This window comes from Pezoporus wallicus, unplaced genomic scaffold, assembly GCF_028554395.1.
Source record: "Pezoporus wallicus isolate ANWC-B61680 ecotype Strahan unplaced genomic scaffold, APGP_CSIRO_Pwel_v1 contig_865, whole genome shotgun sequence".
Lineage (NCBI taxonomy): Eukaryota > Metazoa > Chordata > Aves > Psittaciformes > Psittacidae > Pezoporus > Pezoporus wallicus.
The window spans coordinates 1,357,762-1,377,936 of record NW_026636827.1 but is presented as its reverse complement, the minus strand read 5'-3'; the positions used below and the strand labels follow the sequence as shown (position 1 = coordinate 1,377,936).

The window sequence follows — 20,175 nt, the reverse complement described above, 5'->3', positions numbered from 1 at the left end:
CTCAGTATGAGCAATACTACATCACAGGAAGATAGGGTAGCTTTTCCTGGTGTCCATCTGCCAAAAAAAAATAACAAAAGAACAGGGAAAGCTTGAGACACAAAGTATAATTTTTCCACAGGTTCATAACAGATGCTTAGGTGTTAAGTCTATAACCCCTAAAACCATACTGTAAGACACATGACCCGAATAGCCCTTACATTGTAAGAAGGCAAACTGCCTTTAGTTTGTTTCGGAGCATGCCTCTCTGAGCACATGAGATCCTAATCCATGTATGGCTCTCTTGGGACAGAAATCTAGACATTCCTTCAATAATTTTTGTTGAAGGATCCAATCTAGGATGTGGTTTTCACACACCTTTGACTAAGGTCACAGGAAGAGGAATAAATGCTTGCAATGACGCCTCCACCACTTTTTAGTTTAGTTTAGGGGTTTTTTTTTAGTCTCATGTCTCCTTACAGGAGCAAGTACATCTTCTGGTAGGTGCACAAGAGTGTCAGTTTCCTGCTTTCACTAAATTTGAACATACCTATCCCACCTCCTGTCAACAAATGAACAAACAAACAAACAAACCAAGCACCCCCCAGGAAAAAAAAAAAAAAAAAACACAAAACAAAACAAAAAAAAACAAACCAACCAACCAAAACCCCCACCCCCCTCCCCCCCCAAAAAAAAACAACCAAACAAAACCCAACAAAACAAAATCACACCAAAACCCAAACCAATTTTGTACTTAATCTCTCTCTTCCTCCAAAAAGGTTGATCCAAGCAGCTTTCAGTCCCTTTGGGGATAGGGACTGAGCACCCTCCTGTCCAACACTATCTATCCTGATAAATACGATAGCATCTTGAGAGATGCACCCTAGCCCTCCCTTCTCCTACCCTAATTAGGGGATAAGTGCTGACTTATTTGCACAGAGAGAATGGAGATATTATTACTGCCGATTAAAAGCTGTTCTACCTTAGGCTAACCTGCTTCCTTAGAAAGCCCATGAGTCTAAGTGAAAGAAGGCATCTTGTAAACCAGAGGAAGGCTCTGAAGTTTCTAAAAAGGTCGCATTTTAAGCTACTGCTCCTTTTTTCTCAGGACCTTGCTAGGTATCTTCCCTTCGTCTGTGTGGGGAGCTTTGCTTAACATCATTCTCAGGCACCATATGCAAGCTGCAGGTGTTTAATTCAAAGCTGTGATATAAATCACTTCTGTGCTAAAATTTTAATGATTTTGAATTTTCCAGAAACACAGGAAAAATCCTATTTAGTTGTTAATCTCAAACTGAAGAAATTAGAAACAAAAACCCCAAACACAATAAAAAAAAAAAAACAAACAAACAAAACCAAAAGAACAAAAACCAAACACAGCCACAAAAAATAAACCAAGCCAAACCCCGAAAGACATCTGTGTAGGTTTTCTTGCCCCACTAATAGTGATTACTACAACTTTTCCAGTTGAATATTTTGAAGAGGAGCCTGAACTAAATGAATTACACAGTAAGTAAAGATTCAGATCTCTTTTACAGCCTCTACATTTCGATAAAACAATCTCCAAAACCCTGAAATGGGATTACCCCAGGAGGTCCTGGTGAACTTCTGACTGGGATGCAGGCATTTTTTAGCTTTCAGACTCATTTCTGTTTCAAATATTATTTAAGCCCTTTTCCTAAGAAAATTAGGCTTCCTGTGACGATGTTGCCAGTCAATTGTATGTCAGTACTACTCAAGTAACTGTTCAAACATTCTGTGCAGTTCAATTGGATATGATAGATCTGGTGATCTCTATCCTAGATTTCTATTAAATAACTGCAGTGGGTAAGACAGAAATTGGGGCATAGGGCACATATTCATAGTAGAGCAGGTTTTCCTAATACCTTCTCACAGACGAGTTTACCTCTATATTCCCTCAATGCACAGGAGATTAGTACCACTGGTATAGACAAGTCACTTAAGTGACTACTGGTTTGTGTTAGGAGGACTACAGTTTTAATATCTAAATAGAACATACAGTTTAATCTCCTTCACTGTTACTAGCTTTACAGACATCAATTACAAACTGTATCTAGTAGCTAATCTGAACTGGACAAGATAGTGCAATTCATCAAACCACAAGAAAGATACACCACCTATTAAATTTGTATTTTTCAACATATTAATCCTGTTATCCCACCAAAAATATAGCTTTGCTGTTCACTGAAATACTGCAAACTCACCCGAAGGCAAATCTCTGCAGAAAGTCATCACAAAGTTAACGATTTTAAATCCATTCCTTTCCCCCAGTGTTCAACATTAAGTATAAAAAACAGCGACAGTGAACCTTCAATCCAAGCTAGCAGAGTAACAGATCCTATCCAACAGCCATAAAAAGGTTCTGTTAAACAAAATGAGAAGTTTGAATTCCCTAGTCACAGCAGCGCTAGGCTGTCCACTGCTGATAATACATAGATCATGCATATCTGAATAAAAGGATTTTGGGGTGAATACCATAAAATGGATCCAAGTATGAGGTATGTCAAGTTTTTTTCATTCTTACATTTACAGGCATTTCATTTACTTTAAATCAAATAGATCCTAACTCAGCAATGAATTTATTCTCCTGTCAGACACTCAACTACCTTAGTATTATTTTATGCTAGCTTCAGTTAGGTGCCAGGACTGGATACAGACTTTTACTGAGATGAAAAGTAAGAGGAGGCTTGAAGAGTGAGCTGGATGAGAATGGCTCCCCCACTTTTTTAGAACTTTAAGGAAAAACATCAGCTGTGGTTTCACCAGAACTGCTGCATAAAAAGAAATATGGGATTTGGGGCTCTAGGGGGAGGGAGGAAAACATGAAAACAAAAAACCCATCTGTGACCCAAGAATGCTAATGTGGTAGAAGCATGGCTTTTTGTATTTCTTGGTCTTGATCTAAATTTTACACACCTGAGCTCACTACCACAGCAAGACCTTGATAGGGAGAGGATGTCAGAAGGGAAATACATAGTTTGTGGAGAACTAGTGCACTGCCTATAGAATCTGCAGTTCTGTAAAACTTGCTTCTTAAAAATAAAAACAGTGACAGTCCCCACATCATGATCTAGCCTTTTGCTATAATAATGGCTATTCACTAGATTTTGCTGTGTTACAAATGAGTTGAAACTGGACAACTTTAAATAGAAATGCTCTAGAAGTATGTCATATAACCTAGGACTCAAAGCTGATAAACCCTTTGAAATGACCTGCTACTAGAGAGCTTGGACAGGTACCCCTCAGCAAGGGGTGAACTTACGATTACTAATAGATTCTAGAATTACTTATCCCAGATTTAATTTGTTTCCTGGACAAACACAGTGCATTTTGTTTTAAATTATAAACAAAACAAACAAAAAAATGAATCAAACCAACCAACCAAAAACCCCAAATAAATCTGGGCACTAGAAAGAAAATCTTTTTACCTGCTCCTGGCTACTGTACTTTGGATTATGCAAGCATCTCCAGGAGGAGAAGCAAGCAAGTAAACTGCTGCTTTTCCCAGAGGAACTGAGGATCTTTTGCTTGGAAGAAACTTCAGGAGGATGGGCCAGGGAGGGATAGAGACAAAGACGTGGTAAGCAGGCAGATCATGGCAGACTGCAGCTTAGAAAAGCTCCCTGGAGGGCCAGAAACTTCCTTACAGCAGAGAGGAACTCAAGCCAGGGGAAAGCAAAGATGATGTGTGGATTTGCCGTTCAGCACAGAAGACAGTGCAGTTTGTTTCAAAATTAACTAAAAAAATTGATGTTTCCAGTACTGAAAGACTAAGTCAATGACTGGCTCAGCAGAGGGATAGAGGAGAACCTGGCATACAACTGCAGCTGCATCGCAGGATTTGTCCCAACCCAGTAAGAAGTTTGACACAAGTCTTTTCCTTGCCTTGGTGACAGAATTGAAATTAGCAATGGTCAAAATTTAATCTGTTTTAAAAGGAAGTGATTGTCACTTAGAAACGTTTCAATCATCTAATTTAAAGAGGTCTAGGCTAACACACCTGACAACTCTTCAGTGGTGCCACAGCAACAGAAGTGACATTATCTACTACATATCTTTCCACAAAGCTGATTACCATTTTGTTAGTTTAATGAGTGGAAAACAACACGGGCTTTAGGCTTCTCCCCTGCACATTGCTGCTCAAGAAACTGAAGGACTGGGCTTCACTCCTCCCTTGCTCCACATTATGTCACTCTGAAAACGTCCCAGTCACTGACCAATTAATACCAAATTTAGTAGCTCTTTTAAGCAGCAACAGTGCTTTAATCTTAAAAAAAAATAAAAAAATAATTTAGAAGACTGAAGTTTCACCTTTAACTCAAGATATTGCTTTCCAACTTCTTTATTAGTTCTGAATATCTTAGAGAGATTTTAATTTGGTTTTAAACCAAGTAGGATCCAAACTAAAAGCACATTTTAAGAATCCACAACAGAATAAAGTACAAGAGGAGGGTTCTGTAATTATTCCGAAATTAAACACCAAAATCTGTTGAAATACGTTTAGTTTTGCACATGCAATACACAGTTCCTGGCACATGTGAATACATATCTACATCGCCTACAATGAGCAGTTGTACAGCTTCTCCTGCATTTAAATCTGGAGGCTGTTTAGATATATTTAGGTTTAAATCTTGCCAATCTTAAAAAGATTTAGTGGCATGGACCTGTGCTACCTTGTTTGACTTCTAGACTGGATTGAACTCCATGAACAAAGGGAATACACTGGAGTTTCTACCTGCCCATGTAGACCACAGCCTCACAATGCAACCTCCACCCTGCAGTATATGAAATAAATATCTTATTACACTTTGTCCTGAAAATATCTTAAAATATATTGTAAAGATATTCAAGAAGGCATTTTATGCTTTCTTCCTCAAAGGAACTTGTTGAAAAAAATCCCACTTTCAAATTGTCTCCAATGAGATGAGAGGAAGGAAGATGGATTTTCTACAAGGAAATTCTCTACAGCAGAAAGAATCCACCACAGCCTCTCAAATGCACAGCCTGGTGTAACTGTAGAAATATTCCCCATCACTGTTGGTCTGTCTGTCCCTCTCCTGCAGTAGCTGCTCAGGCTCATTCCACCTGCACACTGGGCTGTTTTATTTCCACCACCTACCCCTCCTCTCATATTCACCTCTGATTCCCACAACAAGCTTCAAGTTCTTCTTTTTCCTCAGGTAAGCCTCAAGCACCAGCAGCTCCTTCTCCATCAGAACCATAAAAACCCCTTAAATCTACATAATAACAGAATATAGAAGCATTTTTATGCAAAGTGCTTTATTTTCCAAGATAATGGGTACAGCAAGATGAAATTAAGGTTGTGCATTACACTGGGTATTAGAAATACCTGGTCATTACCAAAAAGAAGTACAAAGTCAGGAATTCTCAACTTACCATAAACATAAACCAAACATGCTGGATCTGGAAAATCAGAATTAGGACATCTGAAGTAGCCTCAACTCTGCATGGTAATGACACAATAATCATAAGTGGTCCCAGTGCACATAAAAACTGATTTTAGAAATATTAGATTCTTAGATTTTTATTTCTCCCTATTCTTTCATTTTCACTTTCCTGCTAATAATAGCTCCTATTACTACTAATCATTTGGAACAATGAGAAAACCTGTCTCAAGAACTACAGCTCTTACAGCGCTTTAATTCTACCTGAAATTACAGCCAAGTTGTTCAAATTCTGTATTTACAGTAGCGCTGCCATTCCAGAGAGAGTAGAGCATCATACCAGCAATGAAATCCCTGTTGCAAGGACAAAACTACTTAGTCTTAACTGTGGGCCCATCTTCACAGACCTTTATTTCCTCTTCACGCTTAATTTGTTTCCTTGAACCTCTTTGTTAACTGAGACAGAGCTTAGAGCTGACACAGGACACCAACCCACAAGGAAATACCCTACAGGAAACAAATGAACACTGTTTTCAAAGTCTTGACCTACAGACCTCATAGGTTTTGTGCGAGATTCATCCAGAAACTCATCCACCCTCCGACTCATCTCTTGCTCTTGCTCATCTGGCAGAGTGCTGACATCTCTCATATTTCTGCACAGGACACACAGCTTTTCCATTCTCCCAGGTGCCTGGTATGCAGAGCTTGGAAGCAGGTGAACACCTGCTCCAGTCCATGCTCCGTGCTGGGAGGAGTCCCGCTGCAACACACGGTCTCCTGGACTGCAGCCTTATGTTGAGGGTCCTCCATCAGTTCATTTTACTCAAGGAGTATCCTCAGTGTACGACGACACGTGCAGGCACAATGGTGTTTCATGACCCTGCACATATGTTAGCACATTTTCAGTGCTACAACAGTAGAGTAATAGCATGTGAAGTATAAATAAGGAAACAGCCGATAAACAGGATGACTATAGATAAGAGTATCAGAGTAAACCCGCAAGTCTGAAAGTACTATACTGGGGGAAAGGGACTCTAAGGGTGTGAAACATGATTCTCACGGATGAGTGATGCTCTGATGAAAATAGAACCTACCCAGCAGGTTCACCCATCATTTTCTTTACCTCTATTTCTTTAACTAACTAAACAAACAGCATAAACTACAACCACAAACATGGTGGGAAATTGAGGGAATGAAAAGAGAATGGTAACAATGAATGGAGTCAAGGAAACATGCGCAAGCATACTTAAGATTTGAAGCGAAAGGCCAAAGCTGCCTCAGAGTAAGATGATTGGAAATCAAGTTCAAGATGAATTTATAAGAGTTATGTGAAAGTGAACTGCCTCTCTTTTTTCCAGTTCTGCTAGATGTGATCCAGTTCTGCAAGATTTGATCTAGCAAAAATTTCAAGGCCAGTATTTCCGTTTTACAATGGGTACAGTGAAGTAGGTAGAGGTGGGCAAAAATCAGGACTAGAAGGCAGATAACCAGAGTCAATGCACTGTCTCTTGAAGTACACATGCTTTTAAATAGCCACTTATCACAGCAATTTTGTGATAAAGGCAAAAATTCTTCCCTTTTCCTTGCATTTGGTTTTGATATGTTGACAAATATGTGGTGAAAGATGCAAAGCTTCCTTAAGCATCAGAACAGTTCTGGTCTTTCTGATGAAGATTTAACCCAGAGGATGGAACCTAAACCTATGGAATGATAGATTTTGTCTTAAGACCATTAAGCATAGACTAGCACTGATCTTTCCTTACTGCAGCTATTTATCAAGAATTACCACGTTTTATTCCATACTTGAGCCAAACACAGCTTAACACCTCACCCACTAATCATAGGCTAAGCGCTGGTTACTGCCAGCTACTACTGGTGAGGGTTACTGCTCATTGCTTATTTCCCATGCCATGCCGAGTAGCTCTTGCTTCTCCTCATATATTTTTGGCTTTGAAGTGTTGACTTTTAACAGCATAGGAGTAATCTGGGGCACCTTGAGCAGAGCCCTGAGCACCTCTCTGATGCCCTGAACGTCCAGACCAGTGAGTGGTTTCTGCTGCCCCCTTTCAACTCACATACCCAAACCCCCTTCTTGCAGAAACCAAGGCTCAAAATGCAAAACAGAAAACTGGGACCAATCAGTGCACCCCAATCTAGTTTTGGGCTCCACCAATCTTTCCGTTTCACTTCCCCATCATTTACACTGCACTACCAGTAAAAAAGAAGTGCCTACAGCTCATCTCTGACATGTAGCTTCCAATGTACTTTACAATGGGCGAAAAATACCTTCCATGTTACAGATGGAAAAAGTGAGACTTGAATTTTATGCGCCCTGTGCTAAGGAAGCCTGGGGTACTTTGTGGTCTACTGGACATCAGTCAAAAAGACTTGCTGTACAAATTTTAAATGGGGTCTATAACCATTCTATGCCCCCAGTCAAGCTACAAATAAACTGAAAAGTATTAGTCAATTATTCCACAGAATTAGGTCAAAAGATATGATGTAAGGACAAGCCAAGTTGCATGTGAGCCCCCTATGTAAACTAAACCTAGCTTCATCCACCTTAAGACATAACTCCTTATTCAGGATAATAAATTCTTGAACTGCTGAAACCAGTGTCTGTTGAGCTGTCAACTTCAAACTGCCTGCACTCCTTGGGTTACTTGTATTACTTTATTATTCTAGAACAAGATGTGGGTTTACAATGCCTACAGCACCTAGAAAAATACCAAAATAAACCAAATGAAATCTTGGGCCAAATATATTTCATGTCAAAGTTCCCCCTGGAATTAAGGGGGATGGAATTTCATCTGCATGCTTCAAGATGACTAGAGGGAAGCATTTACCTTTCCAAAACAAGAGTTGAGAGTTTTGTATGGTGCCTATTTCTGATTCTCACTGCAATGGCATGTTACACAGACCACGTTTACAAGGCTGTGGAGACAAAGTAGCCAGGAGAAATATACCTCTGTGTTTCTATGCCTCGCATGGTATACATGTTTTATATGGAAATGCAGCTTTATCTCAGTTTTCAAGCTATTTCTGCTTATGAAGCAATGTCATATACTTTAGCAAGTTATGAATATTCTTTTCAGCTCAAGTTAAGAACCTCAAATTCTGTTAAAAAAAATCCAAAACAAAAACCCTCTAAAAATTTTGCCTCGTGTGACAAATTATTTTGTGTTAAAAATTTCAGCTCTTGAAAAGTCCACAACAAACAAATCTGTCATTGAATTTCACTCATGTCATATGCTATACCTCAGTCTTGGTGGAGAAAAATCTTAAAAGGACACAGTTTGGGTTTTAGTCTGTGTTGTGTCCCGTGTCCGTCCCCCCCCCCCCGATTATTTGTCATCTATAGAAACACTACTGTGGAAAAAAAAAAAAAAACAAAACCAAAAAAAATCTGTTTTTAAGGGTTTGTAAAAGAACTGATTCCTGGTTTTCTAATATGGTGACAGCTCTGCCTGATAACATTTGAAAAGAGTGTCTTGGTGGGAATGCTGATACAACTGTAGGCGCAAGAAAATGCACCTCAATTTCAGATTGCAAAAATGCAAGAATAAACTAACAGTTAAGGTGCCTGGTTATCCTACAGAACCACAGGTCCCATCTGTGTGCATTTGTAACTGTACCTTGCCAAGACAAAGGGAAAGCAGGGCTATAGTAACTGTATCTGGCAAAAGCAAATTCTGCTTCTTGACTGAAAACCTATAAACAGATCTTTCCCCCCAGCCCCCTTCTTTCTTTGAGGGAGAAATTCCATACATTTTGAAGATCCCAAGCGAACTATTTTAAAAACTGTTATGAAATGTGACCTTTTAAAAGGTGCAAATTAATAGCATGATAAGAAAATAATGGATACTGACAGCGGAGGCCTTTTTCTGTTACGGGTTTTGGTTGTTTTTGTTTTGTTTGGGCATTTTGGTTTTTGGTTTTGGGGCTCGGTTTGTTTTGTTTGTTTTGTTTTGTTTTTTTAAACCAAGATTTCTTTAAAAGGGCAAGTAATATTCCCACAGAAGTTGCAGAAGCCCCCCTCCCTTTAAGGCACATAAAGCTAACTTAAACATTAGCAGGCATATTATAAACCATATAATCCTAATAATTCAGTCTCTTCAATTCCCAACATGCTGAATTCCATTATTTATAAAGAGCCAAGTAACAAGATATTCAGCATTATGTGACAATTGAAAAAGCTTACCTAAAAATAATAGTAAAGCAGCAGTACTTACTAGTGATGACACAATACAACAATTTTTGGACTTCTTATCGCTAACAGCCCAGACTAGTACTGCCTATGCATTATAGATTGTTGTTTCCATCTATATTGACAATATAATGTAAACACGACTTTGAACATTAATGCATTTTTACAGAAGCAAGTTAGCACCTTAACCTGACTCAACAGCAAGTTTTTCTTATTGTTTCATATACACAAATATGCAGAGTAGCGTAAGAAATGTGTATGCGTTTATGCTGCATGTATACTGGTACACCACCTGTTAATCAAAATAATAATCCAGGAACATGCTAGAGAAATACATCCACACTCTGTTAAGTACTAAACATGAACTTCTGATTGGTCAGTATTAGATACAGCACATAAACAACCATCTAACTTACACTGCATTCTGAAATTTAGCGATATTGTCTGTCACAACTCTCAGCATCTCCTCAAATTTGTTAAGTTTCACACGGGTTTTATCCTGTATTTATGCATCTTTAAGAAACAGGAAAGCAGACAGCACACTTCGGTATTTGAAAGCCAAGCACACATTTGAAGTTAAATCTAGTAAAAAAAATCCAAACAAAACAAACAAAAAATCCCACATGAAAAACAAAACACAAGTACTTCCACCTTCACTAAAATACAGTGCCAAACCATTTTGCATTCCAAAATCTCCAGTTTCATAAAAACTTAAGACTGCGCTATCAGGAAGGGCTTGATTTCTGTACTGCAACACTGAAACCCATGCTTGTTTTCTTTCTTGGCTGAAACACTGAGCCTTTAGTGTTGTCTTAACAACTTCAATCTTCAGTTAAACCAAAAAAATGCAAAACAACTAAACAAGCAAAACAAACCAAAACAAAAAATTAATTGAGATTTAGTACCACCAATGCCTGCCTGCTAAAACTGCTAATTAGATACCAGGAAGTCACCAGCCCTTCCAAATACTGGCCAGAGAACAATGACTAGCACAGAGACTTGTATTCAATGTGTTACCACCAGGATCAAGTATTTCTCAACTCAATTTCTAATAAGCTGTAACTTTAACCAGATGTTAACCAGGTATCCTGATAATAGTATGCCAAAATGCATTTACTCAAGTTTTTAATACTAATCTATTACTAAAAAGTATACCTAAAACACTTCCAAAATTCCACTCATTCTCACATTGCTTTAATTTATAATTTCAAATAATTTATATAAGCCATAAAACTGATTGGCTCTAAAACTTTACCAGTTTGTATACAAGGAACACAGAAAATAGGAATACCCGAGTGACCCGAGTGCCGCATCCACCTGAAAAACTGGACTGACTATGCATGATTATTTTAATTCAAGACAGCAATTTTGCTTCTTTGGTCTGCCTTCACTCAAGGTGTGCAAAAACCACAGCAAGCAACTTCCCAACATCATCAATAAAACATCATGTAACAAACCCGATTCCTGTTGATGGATTCAATCAATCCCTTTGATATCTGTTTAAAATAAGTAAAAAGGAGAGTGTGAGAGAGGCTGTAGGTGCGAGGAAAAGAGGGTTTATTTAGTTCCTTTTGCTCAACAACTTCGTAATCCATTTGCTGCTTTCCTTCCCCATCTCTCACCCCTGCGCGTTGCTTAGCTGGAAACTGGGCTGCAAGAATGTGGAGAGTGTAAACAGCCTTTTATTGTCCAAAAGGATAGGAGTGTGAAAGCAATGGGTGCCTTATCGCAGGACTGCAGCTCGCTACTTCATTGCTGTGATAAACCGCTGGAGCAAAAAACATTACACGACAAGCACAATCCGAAACCGGATTAGAATTTGACATAAGCTTCCTCAAAAACTAATCAATCAACTCACACTGTAATATTAGACTCCAGTTCTTAAGGAGGCTGTTTAATCCCTTCAAGGTTTATTACACACTCCCTACTGACTACAGAGACAAACTTTCAGATACTTTCAGCCGGGAAAGAGAGGCACAACTTTCGCACCACGAATCGGAGGGGACTGAAATCAAAACTTCCTCCGCCCCCAAATAACTTCGAATTAACATTTTAAAAACACTCCTTAAAGTGAAGATTGCCGAACCTGCTTGCAAATACAAGTTTTCCTCTTTTTAAACCTCTCCCACCGCGTTACCACGAGCACTAGGACCATTTTTCTACCACTGACACTCCACAACCCAGCAGTTTCTGGCTCAGGGAGAAGCTGGCCTCCGCGTTCCCGACTCCAGCCGCGCACCTCGTTGTCCTTCCCTCCCATATACGGGTCCGGGAGCCAACTTTACATTTCACCCCCAACGTCAGTCCCAAATCCCCCGCTGCACGCAAAGGAACATGTAGCACAATACAGGTGCGTGCTACAGTCCAGGGTAAAAATTAGCAGCCCCCCATGCCCGCGCTGCAGCAAGCCGAAAATAACAGGGGAGCTTCCGAAGCGCGGGTGACTCGACCTGCACAGCCCGTTATGTCATCCCCACGAAGAGAGACACCTGAGCCCAGCAGAAAACTTTTCCGGAGCTGGCAGTTCCGGGCGGTACTCGGCACCCGCCCGCCCGCCGTGCCCAGCCCCACGGTGGCTCCCAGCGCATCCCGGCTCCCGGAGCCGCTCTCTACCTGCGTGCCCCACCATCCCAAACAACCCCGCCGAGCGGCAAACGCGTGGAAAAGCACGGACGCACTTAATACATATATGTATATATACACATATTAAAAGAAAGAGATAATAATAGCTGTCGTGCTGATGGGAGGCTGCCCGCGGGCGCGGTGCGCGCTGCCCGGAGCTAGCTTTGCCTTTGCCGTCAGAGTAGACCGCGTCTGCCGCTCGCACCAGCGGGAAAGGAGCCATTTCCCCCGAAGTCCTGCGGCGGGGACCGGAGAGGGACCGCGGGGAAGGACACTTACGAGCTGGAGGACGCCCTGGACGACGACGAGGGGCAGGGGCCGCAGCTGCACCATCCTGGCTGCCGGTCTAAGAAGCGACTCCCTTCTCACGGGTCTCGCACATCTCCGCTGCGGAGAGCGGGGGGGCCGGGCTGAGCGCAGGGACACGCCGCCCCGCTTGTCCCCCCTCACGGGGCGCTGGCAAGCAGCGGCGAGACCCCGGCACTGGCACGCCGCTCCGCGCGGCGCCGCTCAGCTCCGCGGGCGGCCATAGCGGGCAGGAGGACGAAAAAAGGAGGCGGGGGGCGGCGGTGGCGGCGCTGCCCAGCCAGGCGGCCGCGGCACCCCCTGCGGGGCGGAGGGGAAACCCCTCACACCCTAGCGCGGACCGGCTGCGCGACGGAATACGAGGGGTCCGAGCCCGCCGCCCTGCTGCCTGCCATGGTGCTGCTGGGGAGAAGCAGCCACCCAGCCAAACCGAAGTTGAGACGAACCACAGCGAGGAATACAGAACGAAGGAAGCATCCCCACCGGGCGCTGAGAAAACCGAATTGCCCCGGGCGGGGCGCCCCTCACGGAAAGTTTAAAGGCGTGGCGGCCCCTCCTCCGCCTGTAGCCACCGCCGGCCCAGAGAGCAATGGAGGCCTGCGGGGCTAGAGCCCAGGTTTATCGGGGGGGGGAAACACCCCCGCTGCTACCCCCTCCTCAGGGAGCCGTCGCTGGCTGGCCCAGCCGCCAGCCTCATGCTCTGGTACGAAAGGAGAGACGGGTGAAGAATTTGACTTAACGTCTCCCTTTCCCAGTTGTGCTTTATCGGAAAACTGCTATCACCGTTCTGTTTCCCAAGGGTCGATGTGCCCGCCCACCCCCGGCACCCACACGCTGTGGTCCTTGTGGGGAAATTCAACGGGTTTCTTCTCCCCAGCTATGAGGGAGGACGCATAGTGGGACGGGGGCGTGGGGTCTGGATGCGCCCCTCGGCCTGCCCAGGGGCACCACATGTCTGTGCCCTTGAGCGGTCCCAGGTACAGTGTCAAGTTCAGGTGGGCTCTTCGTGTGGGGCTTGAGCTGTGCTGGGCAGTGGGTTGGAGCGGTGCTGCTGGAGACAAGGGGCATGCTGTGCCTGGTAAATAGCATCCAAGTGTGCTGGGAGCCCGAGGGCTGGAGGATCTGGCTTCAAAGAAGTCACTCTGGGGTTATATCCATTTAATAACATAAATTAATTAACACATCGTCGACCTGCTTTTGAGATGGGCCTAAGCAGCCTGAAAATTTCATTCCTGTGCTGTCAAGCTGCAGGAGAGACCACCTTGTAATGCAGTAGCCTTGAAAGGGGAGATACAGTTCTGAGAGCAGGAGGCCAGGACCTGACGGAAAGCAGCCATGTTTTGGCACACGTGCCTGGAGCTGGCTCGGTAGCACCGTAACAGATATACCTGCATCCAGTCTGGCAGTGTGGGTGGTTGTTGGTCAGCAATGCACGTGGAATGTGATACACAAGCTCTCTGCCACTGAAGTGAACTTAGTGGCATCAGTTTCCAACCATGCATCTCATTTGCAGATTAGTTTCCTCTTAATTCTTGGTTTCCCTGTCTCATCTTACTAGGCCTGTGTTCAGGTTACGTTTTAACTACCTTTGTATTTTCAACCGCTAAAATCCTTGCCAGGGGAGACAGTTTTGCAAGACCTTTCACTGCGCTGGTGAGCAGCCATGATTTTACCAGGTAGTGACTGTGTTTATTTAGCTGTTACACCCCACCCGTTCCTTTCCTAGCTCTGCTGTTAGGTGTCCTGAAAAACACATCATTTGGATGTGATCGAGCCACAGACTGTGATCTCTCATTTGGGTTCAGAAAAGACGTTTGCTCTATAGCAAAGGAAAATACAGATAAACTCAACAACTCTAAAATGGGTTCATTTGCAGCAGATTCAAAGATTCAGACAAAAGCGGAAACAGTGTTAATCACTGAGTCAAAAGTTTATAAAAAGTTCTTTTTAAAGTGTTTATTTTAGTGTTCTTCAACCTGTTATGCTACCATTTGATTTTATTTTTAATATAAAAGATCAGCATAAGATGTGTTAGGATTTTCCTGGTAGAATTTAAATCTAAAAGATGTCTTCACATCCTGGATGGAAAATAGTTAAATGCTGCTACACATATGCTTAGTATAAAAAACATTTAAAAAGTATATTTTCTATGGTACAGAAATTATATATTTGCATGTGTGAATTACCCAGTTATTGGTCTAACTGTAAGGAAGCACTCTATTGAGCTGACCAAAGCTGTTGTATTGAGCACCCTGTGCAGGGATGAGCCATGTAGGTGTGAGTTTACCTTGTGCCAGGCTCGTACTGCAATAGTGGTCTGGTCTCGCTCGGGTCCTCATAGTAAATGGAAACATCTTGAGTGCTATCTACTGCTCACAGGCGGTACTGCCTGCAAGTGCAGAGTGAAGATTTTATTTCCTCATGACGAATTGCATTATACAGCTGGGTGAAAAGACTGTTATGCAATTAGTTAGAATTAGGAAGACTAAATTCGGATGAAGTATTTAGATAAATCTTTTTTCAAATGGAAAGCTGTGCTCTATAAATTTAAGGAAGGTCGAATTTCTATAACTAGCTTTTAATGGAACAATGGTGTTTAAACTAAAATACTGTACTATCCTATTAAATACCAACAGACTCCATTTAAATGACATTAACTTTTTCACACAAGCTATAAGAAGCTGGCCTTAAACCATACTTTTTCCAGAGAAACTATCAGGAAATATTTGTTAAGCACTTTGAAGATGAAAAGCACTGTGCACAGTAAGTTATTATTGTTATTTGTATTACTTCCCAGAAGAGTGATCGTAGGGTTGGTTAAGAACAGAATGTAAGGCCTGAGCTTTGTGTTTCCCTGCTTTGGCACGTTAGCATGATCTTCAGACGTCATTTAAATGGGGAAGGAAAATTTTTCTGGTCTAATTTTAGGACATAGTAGCAAATAGTTGGTTCATTTCAGGAAATAACAGTTGTATATGGCAGGAAGTAATACTAATCTCTCTAGAAATGGATTCATGAGCCAGCTGTGGAAAAACTAAACTAAGAACTCGGGGTCCTACTAAATCATCTCTACTGCTGCAAGACAATGAAAAATATCTGATTAATAATGATCTCTGATGCTTGTGCATAAAGTTAATAGTAATTTTTATTCCTTTATCAAGGAATTCAGAAGCACAAAAAGTAAAACCTGTAGTTAGCATCAAACCCATCTGTCAGCCAACCTCAGTTTAATTTTTAAATCCCATTCCTCTGAGTTAACTTAAAACACTGACATCAACTTCTGCTTGTCTTAGTCCTAGGACTCTTCACTGTGTTTCCAAATATTAGAAGTGGTGGACTGGGAAGAGCAGCTGGTGTCACTCAGTCTATCTCTCTAGAGTGCAGGCAGTGAAGTGTTGGTTCTTTTTGGAAACTCTTCAGGATCTGTCTTTAAATTAGCTAGTCAGGAGTGGGGGGAATCCCACGCTGCATAAGGAAGCCGTTCCAAAAATTCACTCTTGGCATTTGAAAACCTTCTAAACTTCTAGTTTCCAGATTTACTGCATTTGATAGGTGGTTTTATACACTCTTGTTCTTTTATAGTCACTGCTTTATCTTGGTGAGCTCCTCTTCCTCCTTCTGACAACGTGTAGCCCCCAAAATTTAGAAGGTACAGATTCCGTCTCACATTTTATTAATTATGTGAACCAGGAGGCAGTGTGTCTTAGGCAATAGCTCTGCATTTCCTGTGTTAGTCTAGTAAAGCTTTTCTTTTATCTATTCCCATTAGAATTAATCTTTTTTGAATGTGGGTACATGTCCAAATTTAGATGTTAGTAGTCTTGTGGAACATCATGAATGCCTAATATATCTCTGTTGGAAATATGTTCTCTGGAACATGTTGTTATTGTATTTCCCTTTTCAAGAATATGTAACAATTTTATTTTCTCTTTATTGTTCTGGTTGTTCCAACATGTTATCCAGATCCTTCACACTACCGACTGCCTACTGTGTGTGTGTCAGTAGCACATTTCAATAGCAAGGTCCTAAATTTATGCAGGAATTGTGAATTAATTTATTGAATAGTAGTGGTCCCAAGATCAGTCTTTGGTGAACTGTATTAGTTATTTCCTTCCAGACCCTAAGTGCAACCTGTTAAACCATACATTACCCTCTTCACAACCTTTTCCTAATCACCTTCTTCAGCCTATGTAATTTCTTCCCACATGACATCCAGTCATGTTTTGATTGAAGGCCTGCTAGATGACTCAATTTGCCTAGAAAATTAGCAACCTAATGAAAGGCAGGTAATGAAATATTCATTATCCTAGAAATAATCTGTACCTTTCTGTATTAAATAAACACACCAAAACGAGCCCAAACAAAAAACAAATAAATTGATCCCATTTCCTGTCTCAAACAGAGATTGCCTTCCCACTGGAATTTTCTATCAAATCGGTTAATTAGAGTTACACACAAAGTCTTTTCCTCAGTGCAGCTAGTGTTCTGGGTTTCTCCGTAGTGACTAGTCTAAACAGAGAATAATAGTCTGGTATTGCTGTTTACTACTGCTGCTTTAACTCCGGTAGTGAATCTGTGCTGTAGCACTGACAAACTTTAGTTCAGATCCTTAAAGCAGTTTGTTAAAAATTTAGATTTAAACCTTGGTTTTAGAAGTCTATGAGGGACCACTGTATTACAGAATCATAGAATAGTTAGGGTTGGAAAGGACTTTAAGATCATCTAGTTCCAACCCCCCCCCCCCGTCATGGGCAGGGACGCCTCACACTAAACCATGCCACCTTTAATTGGATTTTTGATCTTGAAAACTATTTGAAAGAGAGATTAGTCACCAGTACTTACTAGCTCCTTTTGAGTTCCTAGAATTCAAATATATTCAGAAGTTTAAAAATCCAAGCAAGTGAAATATAACAGTGTACCAGATCTGTGAGTAGATACAAAGGAACATCCAGATCTAATTCTATGGACAAATACAACCTTTTGATAAAGCAAAATTTTTAGTAAACATGCTGGTGACCCTGAAAGAGGATTGGTGAGAGCAGGTCACTAATTACAAATGAGAGGTATGCAGTAGTGGTAACCAATACCTTTTAAATATTTTTATGAGTATGAATTAATAAATAAAAAGTGACATTGGCAAATCAGCAATTATCAAAGTCTAATGCCAGGCATAATACTGAAGAAATTGATACAACAGGACCTAGAAAGTAATTTGGTGTCTAATGTTCCTGCTTTTACAAAGACTAGACCAAACTTAACAGCAGTGTTTGTTTGTTGAGGTTTTTTTATGATTGCATTTATTCCCAATAATATTTTATCATGGGAGGAAAAATTTGCACGATTCCAGCTGTAATAGTCACAAATAATGTATGTTGTGTGGTGTGTTTTTGCTTTAATTATGCAATTATTTATTTATTTTGTTTTGTGAATCAAATGGGTTTTTTTGATGATGAGTACTTCCCATTCAGTGAAGTGCTGCAGCCTGTATTGAAGTCCTTTTCAAGAAAGCATTTCAGCATCTGCCCAACTTCATTGACTTTAGTCATCTATAAACATCTTCAGTAGAGAAATTTTCTTAAACTGGACCCATATGAGTAACTGCATCAGATGAAGCAAGTTACCTACTTAATATGCTGTATTCCTCACAATATTTTTATGTTTCTATGTCAAAGTGTTGGGGATACTCTAGGCATAGATTAATTCTGATTTATGGTAGTGCTCTACACGTGGTAGAAAGGTAAACCTGCTTAAATCCTTAATGTTTTTTATTTTAAAATCTAGATGTATTATCATTTACTAGAATAGTTAAATTTCCAAAATTTAAAAACTATGGCTAGACATGTCAAAACAAGAACATGGAAAAGATTTTGGAAGATATAATGGGAAAAAAAGTAATGAGGAAAATTCTGCTTTGAAGGAGAATGAGTTATCTGTAACTGGATAACAAGAGCTATGAAATAAAATTTGGTTTAGAAGTCATACTAGCTAGAGTTATTGCAATGCTAAATATTTACATAAAGCAATCATAGCATTTAAGGGCAGAGTGTCCCTGAATTAATACTCTCAGGTGTTCTTTTTTCTCACCTTCAGAATTTTTAATACATTTTCCTCCTCATAGATGGATGTAGTATTTTATCAGTTAATTTCTTGCAAAGGAATAGTTTATCATTTAGAATGGACCCTTGTGTGAGATTCATTTATGCAGTGGCTACTCTGTTTACTTTAGCTGTAAGGTTCTAAGTTCTAAAATTGTTTTCTATTTGAAGAGTTTTTTGAGGGATTTTAATTTTTTTCCTGTTTCTCCCCTAGAATATGAATAAACCATATCAGCACACCTGTACCATGTGGATACTGTTTGATCCAGAAGACAAAAGAAGCAAATCTGCATTATGACAAAAATATTTCCTGTGTAATTCTGCTAAAAAAAAAAAATCCAACATAATAATATATACAAAAAAATGTCACAGTTGTGCTAAAATGATGACTGTGACTGGAGAGATTAGAATTTGTTATTGCATTCACTTAGTATTGGGGGAAAAAAATGTTCAGTGAGCGCTTCCAAATCCACTTCACTTTCATTTCTAAGTCATAATCTCTTTTATAAGAAGGTGCAATTTTTTTACTGTCAACTTTTGCATGAGGAGTGATAAGAAAATATCTATATAGAACATTCACAATTACTAAGTATCAAGGTGAATTATGGCTAGTTCTAAATGAGAACACAAAAATAATACTTTTCATGTTTTTTAGAGTTTTGGCAAGTCAGGGATATACATAGCTGAAAGAGATAACATGCCCAAGTGAACTTTTTCAAAGATAGAGATAAACATATTTTTGTCTTCCTTAAAGAGGTCCCATGTGTTTTTTAAAAAGAGAATTTTTCTGACCAAATTGGCCAAATGGGTATCTCTTTATTTATAACGTTCCCCACCTAGGCAGTGACTTGACTCACTGATTAAGACATTGAGCTCTGTGTCTGTTTTCACATTGATTATCAGCAATTGTCAGATTGTATTACTCTTTTTTTTTCTTCCTTTTTTTTTTTTTTTAATTTATTCTGAATCTACCGAGGCTAGGCTGTAGCACATGTCCCAGTGGCCTTTGGTACCTCATGAGATAAAGTTCTTCATAAAACAGCCAGAACATGCATTACATTATCAGAACAATTCTAGCAGATTGACAAATAATGCAAGCTCTTTGGCTAAGTACCCAATCAGTTGGTTTTGAAAATTAACACACATCCTTTGTTTCTTTTATCATCTTCTACAATGCCAAAGCAAATATCCACAAACCATTTTTATATCTGAGGGAAGCAGGGAATTTTTCAAGCTTTCCTCATGTCATGCCACTTGGAAAGAGTTTGTGCTTCCCTCTTCTATAAGCTTGTCATTAGACAGCTGAGGTGGAGAGTAAGCACAATTTCTTCCACTGATTTCCTATACTATGAGATCAAAGAATTGCAGCTTGTGAGCCCTGCTGTTGTTAAGTGTGATACAGTGGTGTAGACCATTGCAGCCTGTAGTTACTCATTCCCCTGTGAGTTCAAGCTCCTAAATGTATCTTCATCCTGCTTCATAAATGAAAAGTTTTCCTTTGACATTCAATATAAAATTTTGTGACTTAAATAAGGTAAAA

The 20,175-nt window shown here is 40.4% G+C and overlaps 1 protein-coding gene across 1 annotated transcript in view; it reads right to left on the bottom strand.

Annotated features, from left to right (window-relative positions):
- NXPH2 (neurexophilin 2) overlaps positions 1–12,865 on the bottom strand; it is a 38,071-nt gene extending 25,206 nt beyond the window's left edge. Inside the window, exon 1 of the mRNA XM_057401817.1 lies at positions 12,514–12,865. Within this exon, the coding sequence (XP_057257800.1) occupies positions 12,514–12,567 (54 nt within the window). The 5' untranslated portion in view covers positions 12,568–12,865. The remainder of the gene's footprint in view (positions 1–12,513) is intronic.
- Positions 12,866–20,175: the final 7,310 nt, after the last annotated feature.